Here is a 22,172-nt window from a genome sequence, read left to right as displayed (position 1 = left end):
GGTTCTATTCTCTTGCATCTGTTCTCAAACTCTTGTTCACACTGCTGTTTTGCTCTGTCCAGAGACAGTTCCTGAATTTCTAGACTCATGAGTTCAATGTACCATCAGTACAGTGAAATCATCAGTCCTGTATACCTTCAAGGTTGCTATTTAGCACAAAGAAAAGTGACAAAGAATACATATATTTGACCGGGGCACACACCTGTGTGGGCAGCTTGGCACATCAGGGCATTCTGGCATCCGTTGGACTGGTACTGTGAGTGGATAATGAGTCTGACTGATAATTGAATAGGATGCAGAGATCAAGACAAAATCATGCAGGAAACCGCAGAACTTTCAGCAATCCCAGGCCGGTTGTAGCTGCAAACACCCGTTGTCGACCTCCCTCTCACCCCAGCAATGCCATATGGCCAGGGATCATGGAGCATCCCGATCTCAGCCGAATTCCGGTGGCAGGTGTGGACTCTGGCAAGGAGCAGGGTGGATATGAGCAGGCTCAGATCAGGACGGCAGCACAGAAGAGGAGCACAGTACCCTTGATGACTTGTTATCAGCAGGCAAGACATCCCACAAGGTGTGAGCTGGGCCGTGTACAATGGGAAAAGGAGGGCGGTCAGTGGCCGAGCAAGAACAGCACAGCAGACGTCCAACTTAAGTGTCATATGGTCAGCTCTAAAATGATTACAGCAATAATAACTCACATAAGGATAAGGAACAGAGATGTGAATCCATTGATAGCTAGACCTCTCATTTAGGGGACTCGATCTTTCAATGCAGAGCAGCATCTTCTCAGCTACTAACAGTCTAGAACAATGAGTTTAAATGATTTGTCCAGGGTCATATGGCCGATAGGTGTCAAGGTGGTAATTGAACCCAAGCCTTTTGGTTTCTGAGACGAACTCTCTATTTATTCTAGCACATTACTTCTTTTTTTTTTGGGGGGGGGGTTCCTTTTTATATTCTCTTTTTATTAAAACTTTTAATTTTCAAAACATATGAATGAATAATTTTTCAACACTGACCCTTGCAAAACCTTCTGTTCCAAATTTTTCCCTCCTTCTCCCTCCCCCCTCCCCTAGCTGGTAGGTAGTCCAATACATGTTAAATATGTTAAAGTATATGTTAAATCCAATGTATGGATACATATTTATACAGTTATCTTATTACACAAGAAAAATCAGATCAAACAAGGAAAAAAATGAGAAAGAAAATAAAATGCAAACAAACAACAACAAAAAGAGTGAAAATGCTGTAGCACATCCTTTCTTAATAAACAGATACCAAATAATTATTATGGGTAAGGTATATTCGGTGTAAGAAATACAAATATCAAAAATGAAGAAGTTCCTATCCTCAGGGAGCTTCTTTTCTAATAGAAAATGACAGAAAGATTTTAAATTTTAGGGAAAGTTCCAGCTTGTTGTGATGATCATCTCTAGAAAGAACGTGCTCATGGAGAAGCAGGGACAAGAACCACCCAAGCTAAGAAAGTATGAAGGGGTTAGGGTCTGGATCAGTGCATGCGATGGCCAGTTCAGCCAAGTCTCAGCCCATTTGGATTAGAGTCTGCTTCCAGAAGGGTTTCCTATCCTAGTGATCACACCTAGATGAGACTTGAGATGATGAAGGGAATACCAGAGGCTGAGAGGAGAAAGAAGTATGTTCCATGTGGGGAAATCTTGTCCTTTCCAGCTCTGAAGGCATTTCTACTTAACTTCAAAAGTTTCCCATTGGCCTGAAGGTCACGTTGATGATAACATTGTTTTACAGAAGTGGAAATGGAGCGAGATTAGCCAAAGGCAGACGAGGGGCCATGAGGTGGTAGTCAGCCAAAGGTTGGAACAAGAATACACATGTGCTCATCTGTCCATGGCCCCTTCATAGTCATTGTTCTGGATTCACTTAAAGAAGAGAGTATTGGGAGCTTCCCAAAGTGGATTGTTGAGTTCTTGGCTTAGCCAGTTAGCCACTTCCCTGCCATATTCCTAGGGTGGCCCTAATTATAAGATTAAATCAAGAGCTGGAAGCTTGATGAAGTCTCCCCTTCCCCATTTTGCAGATGAGTAAACTGAACATTGGGTAGCTAAATGGTACAATGGACAGATCACTGGGTCTAGAGTCAGGAAGGCTTGAGTTCAAATCTTTCCTCAGACTCCTATTAGCTGTGTATTCTTGGGCAAATCATTTCACCCTATTTACCTCAGTTTCCCCTGAAGAAGGAAATGGCAAAGTATTCTACTATCCCTGTCAAGAAAACTCTGAATGGAGTCATGAAGAGTCAGATATGACTGGAAAACAACAAAAACTGAAGAACCGATTGGTGAAGTGAGTTAACTACAGTTACACAGCTAGTAAGTTCTAAGGCAGGATTTAAACTTAGATCTTTGTGACTCTCAGTACAGAGCTCTAGCTACTGTACCACCTTGCTTCTTTATGAGTAGGTGAGAAGAAGAATCTCACAATGGGATTCCTTCTTATAGGAGCTGTGGAAGCAGATTTATTGTAGGATGTCAGAGCCAGGAAAGACCACAGCACCTAAAATGCCAGATCTTCCAAGGGCCTGTGAGTACAAAAACTTAAAGTCTGGAATAGCTTTAGAATCAGCATTTTCAGAGCTGGACAGGGCTTTTTGTTCCCTTAGAACAGGGAATGTCAGAGCTGGGGTCTATTTTACAGAGAACTCAAAAGATAGACACTCACATGCTAGTCAGAAGAAGTGATGTAAGGACACTCTCAAGGTTTCTCTAAAGAACTTGAAAGTTGATTGTGTGACATAGGAAGCACTGGGAAAGGATCATCCAGCATGGAGTGCCCAGAGTTGCAGAAATAGAATTGCAGTAGCTCATTTTAAAGCCTCTCTAAATGTTCACATGGACTCCTTGTGCCTGATTGGTGGTAGAGACTTCCAAGCTCATGCTCAGCCACAGGGGGTCTTGCTGTTCCCTGGCCCCAACTTCGGGATATCACTTGGTTCTCTGCGAGAGTGAAGGGCAAGAACCATCCTCTTCTTGGATTGACCCATAACTAGCACCAGGTCAGTTGGGCCTCCTCTTCCTCCCCACAGTGGCAGCCATTGCTTCTGCTTTCTTGGAAGCTTTCCACAGGTATGAGAACCTCCTCCAAGCTCAGATCCCCTACATTCCCCCAATCCATGACTCTGACACTTCTGGAAGTATATTCCAAATATCTTGTCATCCCTGACCCCTCCAGTACCTCTGCCCCAACTAAAAATATCTTGCAGACCAGAATTCTTCATAACAGCTCTGTATCTTGGACTCCTCCATCCCTTGAATTTCCTTTTAAAATCCAATAATGGCTAGAGAAGTCAGGTGGTGTGGCCTAGTGGAGAGAGCTGATTCAATTTAGAGCCAAGACCCCGGGTTTGAATCGTGCCTTTTCCACTTATTACCAATTACAAGTAACTCAGGGGCCTCAGTTCCTTTCCCTTTAAAAGGCTTTTGCCATTCTTTCCAGTTTTAAATTTGTTGGTCACACGTGAACCTGTGACTTCCTGGCTTCAAGAAGGGCTTGAGAAGCACTAAGTACAGTCGAAAGAGAAGTCAACCTGGATTCAAATCCGGCCTCTGTGATGTACAGTCTCTGGCAAGTCCCTTCACTGTCTCAGGGTGGAAGGAGGAAGGTTTGGTCCCTACCTCCTGAACCTCCTGACCCAAAGGTCCATAATCCTTTAGCTCAGAAGACTCAGGTGAGCCAGGATGGCCTTGTCCCAGGACAGGGGTCAAATCCTGTGCCTTCCTCCGGGTACCTTCTGCTAGGGTATTCATTCTCCTTCTCTACTCGGGACCCTACCCCGCTTCCCAGGGCAGTGAAGCACGGTGGCTGGGGCCACTGCTGCTTGAATAATCCAGGGAACTCTGCTGGTTCATTGTGGACCCCATTCACATCGCTGGCCAACTGACATGCCCAACTACGCCATATCTATCACCGCCTGAAAGCTGCTCTCTCAGATGTTCTTTCTTAGATCAGTGTAACCGGCAGCCTGTTTTGTGACAATTCATCAGCCCTCTGGTTCCCTGGTGACTTCGGAAGGGGGAGGGGGCAGGCAGAGGCTATATTTTTCTGCTTTGGACAGTTCAGTTGGATGAAAAGGTTTATGTGACTTGACAAGCTGAACAGGGAAATTGTCAGCCCCCAAATGCCACTGGGCCCAGTGGTGGGGATGACCTCCCTGGATGAGGACCCTGCCCCGGAGGCTCATGGATAGCCAGACCCACCTCTGTGGGCTGCGTCAGGCCGAATAATCCATTGTGAGGTTCATATTTGAAATAATAAGCCAGTAGTGAAATCAGAAGAGAACAGCTCTCCCTGGGGATGCAGGAGGCTAGAAAGCATTTTCCTGTGTGGAGACTTCCTCAGGAGCTCAGTTCACAAAGAAAGCTCTTCTCCTTTGAAAAGCAAAAGGGGGAGAAACACAGAATGCCTTGACCTTTCACGTCTACCCCAGGTAGCTTGTCAAGTCTGCTCCATACCTTAAATCCTCAGATGGAGTGCAAGTATGAAACAGTCACCCAGTGACACCTGGGACAGCCCCGGAGACTCTAAGAGTGATGGATGTGTGGGGACGTCTCTGTTCCGGCCTCCCAGAGGAAACAGCAGTTCATTGGAGCCCAAGGGGTCATTCTCTAGTGGAGAAGGAAGGGAGATGCTGTCTGGTCTAGCCCAACCCAGTCTGCCCGAATGGGAGATGAATTACCTTGTAAGATATGGAGCTACAGACTTGGTTACAGACAGTGAGGTAGTAAAGTTCCTTCCCAGCACCCAGTCTGGAGACAAGTGGGGATTTATGGACCACAGCTGAAGGGAACTTTCCAGGCACAGCAGCTACGGAGAATGACCTCCTGTGGCTACTGTGGGGAGGGGGAGTGAATACTGGGACCAGAGAAAAGCACTGATTTTTTTGTACCCAGAGCAAAAGAGAACAAGAGGTACCCCCTGATCCTACAGTGCCCTTACTGGTGATCTACACAAAGGACAAAAAAGAAGGAAAAGTCTTATCTACACAAGTCTTATCTACATGCTATTTAGCAGCGTTTTTGGTAATGGCAAAAAATTGGGAGAAAAGTTAACACGCATTAATTGGGCAATGACTGAAAAAATGACATCATATGAAATAAGTGGATTATTATTGTGTTGGAAAAAAATAATAGACAAGAGGGATGAGAATCCTGGGAAATAATAGGAGATTTGGACTAATGGATGAAAAGCAAAATAGAACTAGGAGAGCAACATACAGAAGGAAGGGAAGAAGGAAGGAAGGAAATGAGTGAGGGAGGGAGGGAAGGAGGAAAGGAGGAAAGAAGAGAGAGGGGAAGGGAGAAAAAGAAAAAGAGAAAGAAAGAGAAAGAGAGAAAGGGAGGGAGGAAGGAAGGAAGGAGGAGAAAGGAAGGGAGGAAGAAAGAAAGAAAAAAGAAAGAAAGAAAGAAAAGAAGGAAGGAAAGAAAGAAGAAAGAAAGAAAGAGAGAGGGAGGGAAGAAAAAAAGGAGAAAGGGAGAGATGAAAAGAAGGAGGGAAGGAACGAAACAAGTATTTATTAAATATTCATTATATGCCAAGCTATATGCTGAGTGCATTGCAAATATTATTTCATTTCATCCTCACCATCAACCCTGGGAGGTAAGGACTATTATTATCTCTATTTTACAAATGAGGAAATTGAGTCAAGCAGAGACTTGCCTAGGGTCATATAGTTAGTAAGTTTCTAAGACTGGATTTGAATTTAGGTCTTTCTGATTCCAGTCCTAGTCTATTCTTTGGTATCAGAAGACACAAATAGTTTATACAGTAGGGGCATTTACTGACTTGGCATCCCATAGGCATTGTAGGCATGCCTACAAATGCATTAAATATCAGCAGGGAGAGGCTTTGTGAACTATTCAGAACAAGGCATACCTTCTCCTGGGATCACAGGCGTAAAATCTAAAGGGGCTTAGAGATCATCAAGCCTATTTTGCAGATGAGGAACAACCCAGAAAACTGAAGTGATTTGTCCAAGACCATGTGGCTGGTAAGTGACAGAGCTGAGAACCAATGTGACCGATGTATTGATTTGTTTGGCTCAATTCTATTACTCTTTTACAGAAGAGGGTTTCATTGGGGCAGATGAAATCTCTGGGAAGAGATGACAATCTAAAAATATCATTGATAAGCCTTTCTTATTTTTCAATATTATTTTCAATAAAAAATAAAGGGGAAGCTGGTGACCCTCAATAGATCTTCTGCTTGGGATGTATTTATTGGTAATTTCAACAGCTCCTTGTCAATGGAGACATCCCAACAGGAGCTGGATGCTGGAGTGTCACAGATGTGTTGAGGGGCAGTTGGGTAGTCCAGAGAGACACACTCATATCAGAGATAGAGTGATGTTCTGGTGGGAGAATGAGTCTTGGAATCAGGACCATCTGGATTCCATTCTGGTTCTTTTACTTACTATCCCGGTAAATCTGGACAAGCCACTACATCTGCTGATTCTCTGAAAGCATAAAGATACAAAGGAATTGACAAACAATGATGGAAGGAATTTCCATACTGGGAGTTCTCTTGATGAAACCATGAGCAAAGACCAAAACAAAAAAAAAAAAAAAAGAAAAGAAAAAAGAAAGAAGGAAAAAAAGAAAAAAGAAAGAAAAAAGAAAAAAAAGAAAGAAAAAAGAAAAGAAAGTTTAATACATGGTTGTTAAATGAATGAATTAGTATTAGACCCAGAATGTGCTTCTGTTAGGGTTTGAAATAATCTTGAGATTAGACCTTCCTAGACAAGATTCTACGAGAGTACAGAATGTTTTTTCTGAGAATATTTTAATGTTTTAAACCTTTAGAGCTGTTGATATCTAGAATTTGATTTTCTTTTTAAAAAATAATAATAGCTTTTTTATTTTTCAAAATATAGGCAAACTAGTTTTCAACATTCACCCTTGCTAAACCTTGTGCTCCAAATTTTAGAATTTGATTTTCAAAAGCTCATCAATATTATGACCACAATGTGATATATGAGGGATGTTTGAGGGAACTGGGGATGGTTAATCTTTCAGAAGACTCAAATAAGACACAATAACTGTCTTCAAATATTTGAAGTGCTAGCATATAGAACTTGGACCCAGAGCCAAAGGACCAGAGTAAATCCAAGAGCGAAAGTTGAAGAAGCAGACCTAGGATTGGTTTAATGAAAAGCTTCTGGAAATTTTAGGCTGACTTAGGTCATGGGTTTCCCTTCACTAAGGGTCTTCAAGAGATACTAAACAGGCTATTATAGAATATTAGAGAATGAGTTATTTTGTGTTTTGCATAGCCTGGAACATAGTAAGACCTTAATAAATATTTATTAATCTGAGTTTCTTAGCATAAAATCCAGCACATAGTAGGCACTTAATAAATGCTTATTGAATTGAATTGAGTTTTGCTTAGCACAGTGTCTGGAACATAGTAGGCGCTTAATAAAAACTTATTAATTTGAATTATGGTGGGGCAGCTAGGTGGTGCAGTGAATAGAGCACCAATCCTGAAGTCAGGAGGACTTGAGATCAAATCTGATCTCAGACACTTAACACTTCCTAGCTGTGTGATCCTGGGCAACTCACTTAACCCCAGTAAAACTAAATAAATAAAGTAACTAAATAAATAAATAATTTGAATTATGTTTAGTGCAGTGTTTGCCATATAGTAGGCACTTAGGTGATTATTAAATTGAATTATGTCTAATATAGTACCTGACACATAATAGGTTCTCTATAAATATTTATTAACTAACTGACTTGATGGTCAAGAAGGACCAATCCCTTCATTTTACTTGTTTGGCAATGGGAGTTCAGAGAAGAGATTTGCTCAAAGTCAAACAGATTGTCAGTAGTTGAATCAGGATTTAAATGCATGACCTCTGACTCCAAGGCTAGCTCTTCCTAATGTACGGCTGAGCCCTCCGAATGACTTGGGGAGTGGGGAAGACTGTAGACACTCTCAAAGAGCATAGTTGGCTGTTGGTAGTGATGGGATCCAGCAAAGTGCAGTCACATGGAAAAGGAGGGACGAGCTAGGTTGGAGAACGGGAAGGGAAGAGTGGCGTGAGTCACTGGGAGTCTGACATACTGCACCTCAGTACAGATGCCCTGGACAGACGACAAGACAACACAATCTACCCCAAACAGATGCAAGAGGGGGCTAGACTGAATTGCTTCTGGGAAATTGCCCAGTACCTCTAAATCACCCCGATATTCTCTCTGAAACAGACTCAGCTCTTTCACATCACTGCTTTTTGTATGTTTCCCCAAGGCTCTGAGTTATGAAATATCACAATATTCAAAGATGAAAACTTGAGGATGGTACCCAAAATCAGTGGCGAGGTTCATCGTTGGGGTAGGTTGCAACACGTTATCATCTCAGAATGGCAAACAGGAAGGAAAAGGGAGTGGAAAGGAAAAGGGAGTAGGAAGAAAGAAATAAACATTTACATAGTACCTACTATGTACCCTGTACTGTGCCATGTGCTTTACTAATATTTCATTTAATCCTCACAAGAAGCCTGCAAGAAAGGCATTGCTATTACTTCTATTTTACAGGTGAGGAGACTGAGGCGGACAAAGGTTATGGGACACTCCCAGAGTCACACAGTTAGTGTCTGAGGCCGATTTTGAGCTTGAATCTTCCTGATAACAATTCCAGTGCTCTATCTACTGCACTGCTTAGCTGCCTCCAAAAGGAAGGAGAGGGGGAGAAAAAGATTTCCTCAGAGAAATTGTGATCAATGAACTTAGATTTTAGACAGAAATAGAAGGTAGTATAAGCGTTAAGTGAACGCCGAAGTGACAAAATCATTTCAGGTACACTAATACCTATATGAAACTCTGGTTGGCAGGGAACATTGTGTTCTAAGCTCTCTCTGGAAGCTGAGAATCTGCTCCAAGGTGTGATCCATTTCATATATTTCATGTTCTAAGGTTCCCTCCAGTTCTGACATTCTGAAGCTGTTATCAGGAAGATTCAAGCTCCAAATCAGCCTCAGACCCTAACTGTGTGACTCTGGGTATGTCCCATAACCTCTGTCCGCCTCAGTCTCCTCACCTGTAAAATAGGTCTTTCTTCCAGGCTTCTTGTGAGGATTAAATGAAATATTAGTCAAGCACTTATGCTTTTCCCATTCTGATCCATCAAAAAAGTCCCTTCCAAATCTGACATTCCATGTTCTCAGATCCATTCAGTTCTATTATTCTTTGTTCTTGAGTGGTCAGGCTAGGATCAGTTCCTATTTTGGGGAGCTCTTACCTAGCATATAAATCAATGGATGGAGAGATAGATGGATGGATAGCTGCACGAACGGCTGGATGGATGAATTCCTTCTCCTGTGTGAAAGGCCCTGCAGTGTTTGGCATTAATGCTGAAATGCCTTTGAAAAGGAATAAAATCCAGGTTGATGTCAGGAAAGTGAAGGCAGGCGTATTTTTTTTTTTCTAGGCAGCTGTGGCAAGACATTAAAATTCACCCAGGAGTCACTAGAATCCATTCAGCTGGAACTGAGACCAGCTAGGAATGTGACTGACCACATTTGTTTACAGTGTGCTAATCCCTCTCTGTTTTTAGCTCTGCACAGAAAGACTTCAGGAGAAATGTACTGAGTCTAATTACAGACTGTCGGCACTGAATATCTCAGGGGAAAGCATGTCCAGAATAAAAGTATTACAATGGTTATATATGTGGAGTTTTATTTTTTTTTATCCCGGGTTCATACTGCCTTTGCTCTGAAGAATTTCCTAGCTCAAGATAGGAGAACATTTCCATAAAGATTAACTCTGTTCTGTGTCTAGGGGCAGAGTCAATCTCACCTGTTGTTAACAATGAACATCACTGTGGAAGAGTTGGGTTGGGGCTGTTTCCCAAACATGAATGGCATGGGCTCCACTCAAAGCTTTTTCAAGAAGGAACAGATATTTATGCTATTTGTGCACTGCCTCAGATGTTGATGTACCCTGATCGAACCAGCCTATCCGCCGCAATCACTGCAGCCCATGTCAGAAAGTCAGAGGTAGCTAGCAGGTATACCTTGGGGAAGTTTACGGCAGCTCGCTTGGGGAACTCTGGAGTTTTTATTCTTGTTTGCCTCAGATTTAAATTGTAGGACTGTGGCCCTTTCAGAAGCACAGTCAGAAGATTGTGTGATGTAGCTCGCAGTCAGGGTCTACATAGATGAGGAAACTGAGTCTTAATGAGAGGATTATAGAACTTGTAAAAGTCAGAGTTTAGGAAATTGGTAGAGATAATGAAATATGGGAAAAGCAAATGGTGGTTGGAGTGTCCCTACACAGGCACACTGGTGCATTGTTAGTGGAGCTGTGAATTAGTGAAGTCATTTTGGAAACAATTTTGTAATTATGCAAATAAAGTGACTAAAATATCTATACCCTATGACCCAGAGATTCTGCTTTTAAGTATATACTGCAAGAAAAGAATTGATTAAAAAATGTTCCCCAGAGACACTAAAATATTTATAGTAGCATTGTGTGTGTGTATGTGTGTGTGTGTGTGCGTGTGTGCCAACAGAAGCAAATTTTGTTTGTTTGTTTTAAATCAGACCTGTTATTGCATGATCATAGGGACCTTCCACTGAGGAAACTTCCTCTGCCATTTTTATTCAACTTACAAACTAAGGAAATTTTAGGACATAGTCTGAGGTGCTGAATGTGTTAATGCCTTTTTCGGATCACACAGTCAGTATGTATACACCCAAATTTGAATCCAAGTCTGTTTCCAGGACTGGCTCTTTAGCCACCTGCCAAAAGTCTCTATCTTCATGAAGACGTTTTTTAAATGTTCATTGATTCAACTCAAATCCTTTCCCTTCCTTCAGTCAGTCACTCAATCACCAAGATTCCATATGCTCTCAGTGTGTTGCAAGAACTTCTTAGGTGAGATAGCACGTCGCCTGCTGATGCTTCTGCGGACCTTTTATAGAAAGCTGCAGTACGGATCTCAACAATACCACGACCACAGGCAAATATGACATGCAGAATGTGCTAGGCAATAACTCATGCCTGCTGGGAACTGGACACCAGCAACTATTAGTGCAGCGAGTGATGCCATTTCCAAATGGATTGCCTTTTCTTCTGCCACTCTGCTCTTTACCCCAATCTATCTCTAACAGAGTCTACAAATGAAGGTGAAATCCATGGGGCCTTTTTGTAGGTTCTGCCATTCACCTCTCAATACTCCGTCCCGATGCACCTGCAGAGGAAGTGGGATATGGACAAAAGTTCCAAGCCCAGCTCAAATAATAAGGAACATGTAACCTTAGGTTCGTCATTCAGGTTTCTAAGGTTCACCTGCTCCCTGGCATGCATTTTGTGTGGAATGTCTTCTAACTCCTCTCTTCTGCCTAATTTCCATACCATGTTTCCCATTCCACAACCCATAACAGTTACCTTTTCTATCTTCTGTGAGCTACCAAGGCAATATATCAAAAGTACAGGGCTGTCTGTCACTTGTCTACTCATCGACCCCCAAATCGCAACCTCGGAGTCATCCTAGGCTCCTTATTCCCCATGATCGGTCATTTGCTCAATGTCACTACTACTTTTTCAGCCTCTAATGTATCTGTCCCTCCTCTGATCTTAATACAAAGCTTTTTCATCTTTTCCTTAGATGATGGTGAGTTTTCTAGTTTCCTCAAGCCACTTTCCCATCTATCATTCCATTCAGTTGCCAAAGTGACACTCCTAAAGCCAGATCTGATCAGGTTGCTGCCTTCTGCCTATGAAATAACAATAGAGATTCATCATTATTTCTGAAACCAAATGGAAACTTCTCTGTTAAAGCCCTTTACAATCTGACTACAACACAATTTACGGTAGATTACTTTTTTTAGCTAAAGGTAGTTAGATAATTCAGTGGATAGAGTGATGGAATCAACATTTAACACAGTGCTAGGACATAGCTCCTCCCTCCCTCCCTTCTTCCTTCCCTCTCTCCTTCCTTCCCTCCCTCCTTCCTTCTCTCCCTCCCTCTCTGCCTCCCTTCTTCCTTCCTTCCTTCCTTCCTTCCTTCCTTCCTTCCTTCCTTCCTTCCTTCCTTCCTTCCTTCCTTCCTTCTTCCTCTTGAGAAAAATGACTATTAATTACCAATGACTTGGAAAATTCAGAGTTCCCCCTTTTTTCTAATATTCTCATTTGTAGGCTGTCTCTGAAGGTTGAATTATCATGTTTCTCACTCTTGATTACACCCAATCTTTAAGTCCATTATGCTCTATACAAGTTTGGGTGGGGATAAATTTTTTGAATAGATTGCTCAAAGCTGGGCAATTTAGAAATGATCAAAGTTCCTTAGAATAGCTTCAGTCCCTCATTATAATATTCTTTATCCCTCATTATTTGTTAACCAATCAGAGTTGATTGTCACGCTCAGGAACACCTACTTTCCAAGGGTATATGAGTACCACCCTCAGGAACACTCACTTTCCAAGGGTATATAAACTGTGAACCTGCTGTCATGAAGAGTTCTTTGGCATTTGAGAGTGTCACTCACCCTTTTATTAATAAATTGTTAGCATTGTTAAAGAAACGATTAATTACTTAGAAATTGTCTCAGACTTCTAAATGTCACTCTTCTATTGTCTTGTGAGGCTTGTGAATTTGTTTTCTTATAATCTTTTATAAATAAGGAATCTGATACCCAGAGAGAGCCAGTAACGTCCTTGAGTTCACACAGTTGGGGATGGTAGAGTCTGATCTTGAGACTTTTTTTCTATAATTTGTACATTCAGTGTTCTCTCCACAACACCAATCTATCTAACCATAACTTAGAGTGTTATAGTGGGCTCCATGTATATATAAATTCCAACCAATCTTAGGGCTGAGAGTCTGCAAGCAACAGTCGTCAACTGGATCCCAATGAGGACTTAGAAGACCTTTCACTTGATTGTGCTGGATTGTTGGTGGCTTCTGGTCTGAGGTAAAATATACACATCCGGGTTCAGGTATGATCTGCAGCTGAGGCCCAGAAAAGCTTCCTAAGAAATGTCTAAACATGTAATGGGATGCTTTGAGAGGTGGTGAGCTTTCTCTTTTTGGAGGTATTCCTACTTAATATCCACTTGTTGGGTTCCTTTTGTATATAAATTGGATTAGATGGTGATAGAGTACCTTCCAACTTAATTCCAACAACAATGGTGGGGAGAAAACTAGATCAGATTTATTTTGACTCAATATCAAGAAAATCAGTGAGAGCTGTTCTAAAGTGGGATATGTTGCCATGAGAAATGGAGGATCCCCTTCCCCCCTCAGGAAATCTTCAAGAAAAGAGTGGGTGACCATTCATCAGGTAAATTATAGTAGGGATTCTTTTTCAGGTTGGTTGAATTAAACACTCACTGAGATCTCTTCTGTGATCCTATGAATTCAGCAAGCATGTACTGTACACCTACTACTGTTATTGGTTTGCAAGTTATGAAGATGAAAAACACTCTGGTCGCTGCTTCCAAGGAGTTTACTACCTCATGCTTTTCAGATTTCAGCACTAAAAAAATCAAATATCCTATAAATTAGCTTCCAATTGATTCCTTTGTATTGTATGGCATTCTATCGCTCTCCATATTGAGTAGTGATGTATGAGCCAGCATGGTTTTATCAAGAATGAATCATGCAAGACTAACCTAATTTCCTTCTTTGACAGGATGACTAAAATGAGTAGATAAGAAGGAGGCAGTGGCTATAGTTTACCTGGGTTTTAGCAAAGTGTCTGATTATATCGCCTGCTATTCTTGTGGAGAATAGAGAGATATGGATTGGATGATAATACAGCTGGGAGGATTCAGAAACTGGCTTGGATGGCTGGCAGCAAAGAGTTGGGTTAACATCAGCATTGCAGGAGGGCCTTGGTGGAGGATCCCAGAGATCTGGATTTGGGCCAGTGTCCGGGCCCCCTATTTTTACCAGTGACTTGGTTAAAGGGGGAGATTTGTGGATGACAATAAACCGGGAGATATAGCCGATGCTCTGAATGACAGAGCCAGGAACTGAACATGAGTCGGCAGTGTGACTGGCCATCAAAAATGTTAATGACATCTTGGGGACAGTTTGTGGGGATCAGGGAGAATCCCATGATTCTCTACCTTGTCGGACTTTATTTGGATAGTGGGGTTCAACTCTAATCACCAGGACACTGATAATCAGAAAAGTATCCAGTGGAAGGCAACGAGGATGATGAAAGACCTTGAGTTTATGATTTATGAAGTGCCATTTACAATTAGCCTGGGGGAAAGAAGACTCAGTGGGGACATTATAGCTGTGTTCAAGTATTTGAAGGGCTACATGTGGAGTAAATGATTAAATTAGCTTAGCTTGTTCCCAGAGAGCAGAACAAGGAACAATGGGTAGAAGTTGTAGAGGTCTTCATGGAAGAAAAACATTTCCTATTGGAGAGAGCTGTCTTTGGAGGAGGTTAACCCTCTTTCCATATCACCCCCATCTCAACTTGGAGGTCTTCAGCTAGGGGCCAGACGATCACTTGTCAGGTGTATTCCTTTGTGGATGGTGGAACTATTGGCCTTCTGACAAGCCATTCACCTCTGCCGTTCTAAGGTTCTATGTGTCTGTGATATTTGGGATCGGACATCACACTATTGTATGACTTGCTTGATCCCTGAACCTGAAAGACTCTCTGGGTTCCTAAGGGCAACTAGATGCTTCCATAAATCCACCCAAAGACTAAGGGGCTGTGCATTGTACTGGGAGCTCCCTAATCCAGATGAACAATCCAAGATTTAGAGAGGAAGGGAGGCTTCATGATAATACGGTTCAATCGATGGTCCCTCAGCTTACTGAAGGGGCAATCAAGGAGAAGGAGTTTTCCCAAATGACCTCAGATCCAGTCCTTCCCAATGCTGGTCATTAAATTGGGGTTTGAGCCATCTGGACACATCCAGCCCAGCTGACTCAGACTAAGTCTGCTTGTCTGCCTGACGTCCATCAGTTAATCACTTTAGAGTCCAAGCACTTCTCCAGAACTGGCCGAAAGTCAGCATGGCGATAGTTTTCTGCTTTTCGTCAATTCGTTCAACAAGTCGCTTCTGTGGCAACACCATGGTGGGCCCTGCGGATGCAGCTATCACCCCTGCCCCTAAGGACATTTAATCTGTCAATCACAACACAACACGGACACAGAGGAGTCCCAAGGTCTAGTGTTTGCATGTTGGATAAACCACTGAGACGTGAGCTTCTAGGAGGCCAGGTTGGTGCTTTTGCATTTATTTGTGTCCCCAGTGCTGACTTAGCTCAGAGTGGTCAGAGTCTGGCACATGGTAAACTCTTATCAAAGCCTATGTGAATGGAATTATCATGTGAGTCAACTCCCTCTACTAATTTAAACTGAAACTTTACTGCAATTTATGACTTTAGAGAGTTTTCTAGAGCATCAGGTTAAGTGACTTGTTCAAGGTCATACAGACAGCATGGGTCAGAGGTCGGATTTGAACCTGGAGAGTCCAGCTCTCCATGCCATGCTGTGTCTGCACATAAAATACCCAGACAGTAAAAACAATGTGATTTAAGGCATTGGGAAGAGCAGTAACACCTGGAGAGAACAGGCCTTATGTCTAAAATCTTGTTCTTGATAAAGAGAACACATCTATATTGATGAGAGAGAGACACATAGAGACAGAGACAGAGACAGAGAAAGACAGAGACAGAGAGAGAGAGAGACATACAGAGAGACAGAGACAGAGAGAGAGACACACAGAGAGAGAGAGAGAGAGAGAGAGAGAGAGAGAGAGAGAGAGAGAGGCAGAGAGACAGAGAGAGAGGCAGAGAGAGTGACAGAGAGACAGAGAGACAGAGAGACAGAGAGATAGAGACAGAGAGAGACACACACACACACACAGACAGAGAGAGAGAGACAGAGACAGAGAGACAGAGAGATAGAGAGACAGAGAGACAAAGAGGGAGAGAGAGAGAGAAGCAGAATCAGAGAAGACAGAAAGAGATAAAGATAGAGACAGAGATAGAGATAGAGACAGACACAGACATAGACACAGAGAGGGAAAGAGAGCAGACAGTCTTTTTGGACTTGCTCTTTTTTAGACTTTTGCCCTCATTTGTGAGATAAGCTCTCATTGTGAGACAAGAAAACTAAAATTGGTTTTAAATTCCCTCTTGCTCAAGGGTTATGTCACTCACTGCTTTCCCAAAGGTTAGGACAGGAGCCTTGGGTGAGCTTGGGATGCCTGATGAATCAATTGTCCCATTAATGATTAATTTTGAGAGGTCAAGCCAGGGTCTTCTGGTAACTCTCTAGTGGAGGCTTTTCAAGGGTAGATCCTGTAAACTTATTTTCCTAAAAGAGAAACAAACCTGAAAGCTCCATACCAGAGGGAAAGGCACATCTGTTTAACCTCTTCCACTGTCCTCCTTCAGAACAATGGGGCCATGGCTCCTGAGTGGGACAATGGGCTTGACCTTCCTTGTCTTTTGCCTGCTGTCAGACCAGCTCCCCACAGCAGCCCAGGATAAGCTCAGGAGGTAAGTGAACTTGACCTCTTCCCATCATCCCTTGTAGAATGTCTTAGCTTGAGTGCATGTCATGTGTAGTGACCATCAGGTCCATACAGTATAGAACAGATCGGAAGTTCCTTGTCCAAATTATCACTAGCATTTCATTTTAGGAGCTGCTTTTCCTGCCAAAAGTTCCATGAGTGGAGACAACATTTTGACTTATATAAATTGATTCTTCCTCAGCTAATGTGATCTTGGGATGAATTAAGAGCCTGTAACTTTCTGGACTAGTATCATGATAATATTGCTATACCAGAGGTTCTTAGCCTGGATCCCCAAAGGATTCAGGGAGAAATTTCAGAGAGTTCATGAAGAATAAAGGGAAAAAATGACAATTTTCTTTTCCCAAATCTTTAAATGAAATTTAATATTTCTTTCAATTATTTCAAAACATTGCCCTGAGAAAAGGTTCACGAGCTTCACCAGACTTTCACAGGGATCTCTGGGATAAAAACAGTTAAGAATCCCTACTCTATACTCTTTGAGATGTGGTCAGATCACATTGCGAATATTGTATTCCATTTACAGCACCTCATTTTAAAAAGGAAATTAATCACCTGGAGAATATCAATTGATCAATCATTCATTAAGTACTTGCTGAGCCTATGTGAAAGGCAGGGGATACTCAGACTTTCACGTAACACACACAGAGGAGGGCAGCCGGCACAGCAAAGGGCCCTGAGAATTTTGCTTCTGACCCTCCCTTGGTTACCCTGGGCAAGTTAGCTAACTTCCTAGTCCTCAATTTGTGACTTTTTCAGTTGGTATTAGATGGTCTTTGAGGTTTCTTTCAGCTCCAGACCTTGGATCCTGCGGGTACGCCATATTGATTTTTAGCCCACAATTATACAGTGCCTTAAATTTTGCAAAGTACGTTAGACAAATTACCTCATTTGAACCTCGCAGTGGCTCCGGGCTGTTATCCTTTCATTTAGACCTCTTAGCTCTAGAAGGAAGCAAAGGTGAGCAGGGATTCATTCCTACCTGTGAGCGGCTGAGTGGTTAATGATAATCGGCTCACGTGTCCATGGCACTTTACAGAGTGACATTCATACAATTCTGCCACACAGACCTGTAGAGTAGGCCCGGTATCATCAAGGTGAGAGATATTAAATGTCTTGGTTTATCACACACTAGTAAACTAGTAGTAATAAAAATAAGAATTTGAATAGCTAGCATTGAACGTTTTGCAAAGTACTTATCTTATTTGTCCCTCACAATTATATTGGGGGAGAGGTATTAATATTGTTTCCATTTTGCAGTTTGAGGAAACTGAGTCAGGTAGGGATTGTGACTTTCCCGGGTCACACAATTAGTAAGGATCCGACACAGGATTTAAATTTAGATCTTCCCGACTCCGTTTAGCACTCTCCCCATTAGCATACTATCTGCCTTTCGGATGGAGACCAAGACTCTTCATTTTAATGGCCATATATGTATGCACACACATACACACACAAGTGAATTTTAACTCTAATATCATAATAGCTTTTATATTTTATAGTAAGAGATATTTCGTTTTAGCAACAATTCAGTGAAAAAAAAAGCAGCCCATTTTCTACAACATTTAATTTGCAACTTGTATTTAAAGCAAATACACTTTAGAAAAAAAAATCAGAAAATTCATCACTAATAATTAGAAGATGAAGGCCAGGGAAACTGTGGTAAGGGAAAACCTTTGCCGAGATACACTTAATTATAAAAGCTTATTATTGTAATCCCTTTTGAAAATGAACAAAGAGTCTCAATATTTGATGAACTTATCAAACAAGACAGACCCGGTGAAGAGGCGAATTTTAAGTCTGGGCAGAAGAACCAATTAAAGACTTTGCACAGTGCTGCGGGAGATAATCAGCAGCCTCTTTGTCAGGGAGGGGAAGGGCTCAGGCAGGCTTAGTGTGTGAGTGGGGGGCGAGACCCGGCCTGGAGGGCAGCCTGCCTCATTTCTGCTGCCATCTTTAATGAGAGACAATGATCGGTGGAGCCAGTGGGATTGTGGGCCGGTTGATGTGGATCTTTTCCACGGCTGACATGCTTATAGCCATCAGGAGTCTCTTCCTCGAGTCCTAGAATCAAGCTCAAAGACAGAAAATGTGGAAATGGAGAATATGGCAAATGAGAGGGGCCACAGAGCATAGACTGGGAGAGTTTGCAGACTTGTCCACTCAGGATTTCCCGCCAAATCTCCCTGATTCTAGGTCCAGCTGCTGTCTATGTCTGTACAGCATTGTTTCACGTTGTCTCCTCATAATAGACTCTTTGAGGAAGGGGCTCATCTTTCACCTTTCTTTGTATCCCCAGTGTGCCTGGAACACAGTAAGTGTTTAATAAGTGCTTGTGGACACGACTTGATTGTCTATTGTAGTTGTACCCAGACTCCCATGCAAACAGCATGAGGGAGAGAATATTGATTTTTTTTCTTTCAGGCTCATTGCCTTTGAAGGTTAGCTATGGAAGGCAAGGATAAGGCTACTTGAGGATCATATCTCTACTCATTCAGGGTCTTTGCTTTGCTTTGGGGAACAGATGCTTTTTGAAAACTTAGCTTGGTCATGCAGTAAGTAAGCATGCCTATGGATTTTCATCCGTCAAATCCTTTGTTATCATTTTGACAACTTCATTGGGCAAATGTTTATAGATGATTTCATGAGGAAGGATTCCTCTGTTCCCCTTCTGGTTAGCGGGAAGCCGGTGGTAAAAATGGACTATGTATCTCAGCCAACGGAGCGGGAGAGACATTTTCATAAGTTCAGGAAATTTGTTTTCTTTGAAAAATTTCTGCTGCTAAGCTACACCTGGTGATGTTAGGGTGTCAAAAAAAAGTAAAATTCAATAAAAACTGATAACATGATGGGTAATAGGAATAGTTCTGAACTCTCAGTCAGGGACTTGGGTTGGAACCCATACTCTGGCATTTAATTGCTGACTGGCTCGTGGGTTAGTCCCTCCCACTTTCTAACTCCCAGTCCAAACCTGTAAGGAAACTGAAAAAGCTATTCTCATGACCTTTTTACTGATGAAAAACCTGAGGTTTACTCAAATAGTAGTAATAACAATAGTGGAAATTTCTATAGAATTCTTTCTTTAGGGATGCTATCTCATTGGACCCTCACAACAGGTCAAGAGAGAAGTACTGGTATTACTATTGATGGTTGATAATGATAGTGACTGTGAGTAGTAGTAGTAGTAGTAATAGTAGTAGTAGTAGTAGTAGTAGTAGTAGTAGTAGTAGTAGTAGTAGTAGTGATAGTAGTGATAGTAGTGGTAATAATAGTAGTAGTAGTAACAGTAGTGATAGTAGTGGTAATAGTAATACTACTACTACTAGTAGTAGAGTAGTAGTGGTAGTAGTAGGTGTAGTAGCAGCAGCAGCAGCAGCAATAGCAATCCTAGTAATTGGAGTAGTAGTAATAGCAATAGAAGTAGTAGCAGCATTATAGTAGTAGCAGTAGAAGTAGTAACAGTAGTAGCAATAGTAGTAGTGGCAATAGTAACAATAGTAGTGATGGTGGTGGTGGAATGATAATAATAACAGTAGCAGTAGTAACAGTGGTAGTAACAGTAGTAGCAGCAGTAGTAACAGTAGCAGTAGTAACATTAGCAGTAATAGTAGTAGTAGTGATAGTGGTGGTGGAATTATAATAGTAATAGTAGCAACAATAGTAGTAATGAACTGACTTGTGATTTCTTTGATGGTCAGGAATGAATGTATAAGTGAGAGAATGAATGAGGGAAAGCACTGCGCTCAGTCCTTCAGATACAAATAGAAAAGAAGAGAAGCTCCTATTGTACTGCGTGAGATCACACCAGGAGACTTCAGTTGGGGATCACATGGAAAGAGCCATGATTCTCAGAGCAAAGCAGTAGAACAGATGACCATGTTTCTTCTTTAATGTCATTTCTGTTCATAAAAGTATGTCCATCTCTGCCTTTGAAACATGTGACAGAGCCCAGCCTTTGGTAACGAGGCCTTCTTTCTGGGTCCTCAGTGGCCAGAGCCTCACGGAAGGAGAGACCATTCCCCTGGATTTTGGCTACAGGGTTTAACCCAGGGTGGTTGGCCTACAGGGTCTTGAACTTGGCCGTCTGTGGTGACGGTTTGCTGACTGGTGATGGCAGCTCTCTGGTCATGAGGGCTTTGTTCCCAAAGATGGCAGAGAGGTCTGTGTTGGAAGCAGGACCATGTGTCTGAGGGACACTGCCCTTCCTGGGGCTCTCGGCTTAGGCTCCCGAGCTGTCTCCCTCTAGCTCTGAGGGGAGCTGGTAGTTGAGGTGGTCTGACTTAGCAGGCTGTCCAGGGTGCCGATCCTTGTTCGGGATCTCATAGCCAACACAGGGTTGGGACTTGAACCAGGTCTTGCTGACTCCCCGTGGGAGGGGAGGTATGATCTGACACTGGAAGGGCTCCAACAGAAGCAAGATGCCCCAGTTCCATCCGCTGACCCTCGTGTCCTATGCCCTGCCAGGTGAAAGCTGGGCATCTGTCTGGGCAGCCATTCCCCAATAGTTATCCACTTTCAGCTTTGCCGGTTCCGCGGGGGCAATGGATTCCCGTATTTGCCTTTGTTGTAGACATCATGTCACAAAGCTTTTAAATCCACAGTGACAAAGTCTCATTCCACCTAAGCTTTTGGTTACATCCCTTAATGTGCTTTCCCTTATTTTGACATCTTAATAGGGTCTCCATAGACTTGAAATGACATCCTGACAATTCTGTTTAGATATGCTGAAATATGCCCCCAAAAGCGATTCCTCTCCTGCCTCATCAGATTATTGACTTCTTCCTAATTTTCTTGTTCCTATGGTAACATATTATAATGGAGAAAAATCTGTCTCTTGGGGTCACAGGACTTGGATTCAAATCCCAGACACCCCACTGTTCCCCATGCCTTCCCTCAGAACTCAGTTTTCTCATCTGTACGTGAGACCATTGGATTAGGAGCCACTTTTCCTGCTCTCTGTCTATGAGACCAGGATTGTTTTGACTTTCCCTTCCTGTCTGGAGGATTTATCACAATGTTTGGCCTGATATTTGTAAAGAACTTTAGCCCAATGTCAGATATGTAGAAGACAATTAACGACGCTTGTTCCCTTCCCTCCTTCCCTGCTTAATAAATGCTTGTTCAATTGACTTGAGTTGAATATCCTGAGCTTAAAAATAATTGTAGCTGGTAGTTGTTAAGCACTTTAAGCTTTGTAAAAGGCTTTAAAAATTTGATCTCAGAGCAACCCTAGGAGAGGTGCTATTATTATCCCCATTCTACAGATGAGGAAACTGAGGCAGACAGAGGTAAAATGACCTGCTCAGAGTCACAACGTTAGAAAGTATCTGAAACTAGATTGAAAAGCAGGTTTTTATGACTCCAAGCCCAGCATGCCAGCCATTGTGCCATTGAATTATAAGAGCTATGGCAGCTAAGATTGAGCAATGGGTGTTGGCACTGGAGTCAGGATTCCAAATCCTTCTTCAGACATCTACTAGCATGTCATTTCCCTCTGTTTGCCTCAGTTCCCTCATCTGTAAAATGGGGATAATAATAGTTTCTACCTAACAGAGTTGTGGGAACCAAATGAGTTCAGCTATATAAAAGGGTTTCGGAAACCTTACAGTATTATATATACAGTCTA

At 42.3% G+C, this 22,172-nt stretch overlaps 1 protein-coding gene across 1 annotated transcript in view; it reads left to right on the top strand.

The window, feature by feature from the left end:
* Positions 1–16,262: 16,262 nt before the first annotated feature.
* Positions 16,263–22,172, top strand: part of C8A (complement C8 alpha chain) — an 85,302-nt gene continuing 79,392 nt past the window's right edge. Inside the window, exon 1 of the mRNA XM_012547583.3 lies at positions 16,263–16,511. Coding sequence (XP_012403037.1) covers positions 16,411–16,511 — 101 coding nt within the window. The 5' untranslated portion in view covers positions 16,263–16,410. The remainder of the gene's footprint in view (positions 16,512–22,172) is intronic.

The sequence above is a fragment of the Sarcophilus harrisii genome, chromosome 4 (assembly GCF_902635505.1).
Source record: "Sarcophilus harrisii chromosome 4, mSarHar1.11, whole genome shotgun sequence".
NCBI lineage: Eukaryota > Metazoa > Chordata > Mammalia > Dasyuromorphia > Dasyuridae > Sarcophilus > Sarcophilus harrisii.
The sequence above is the reverse complement of the archived record's forward strand: the minus strand, read 5'-3'. Positions and strand labels throughout refer to the sequence as shown.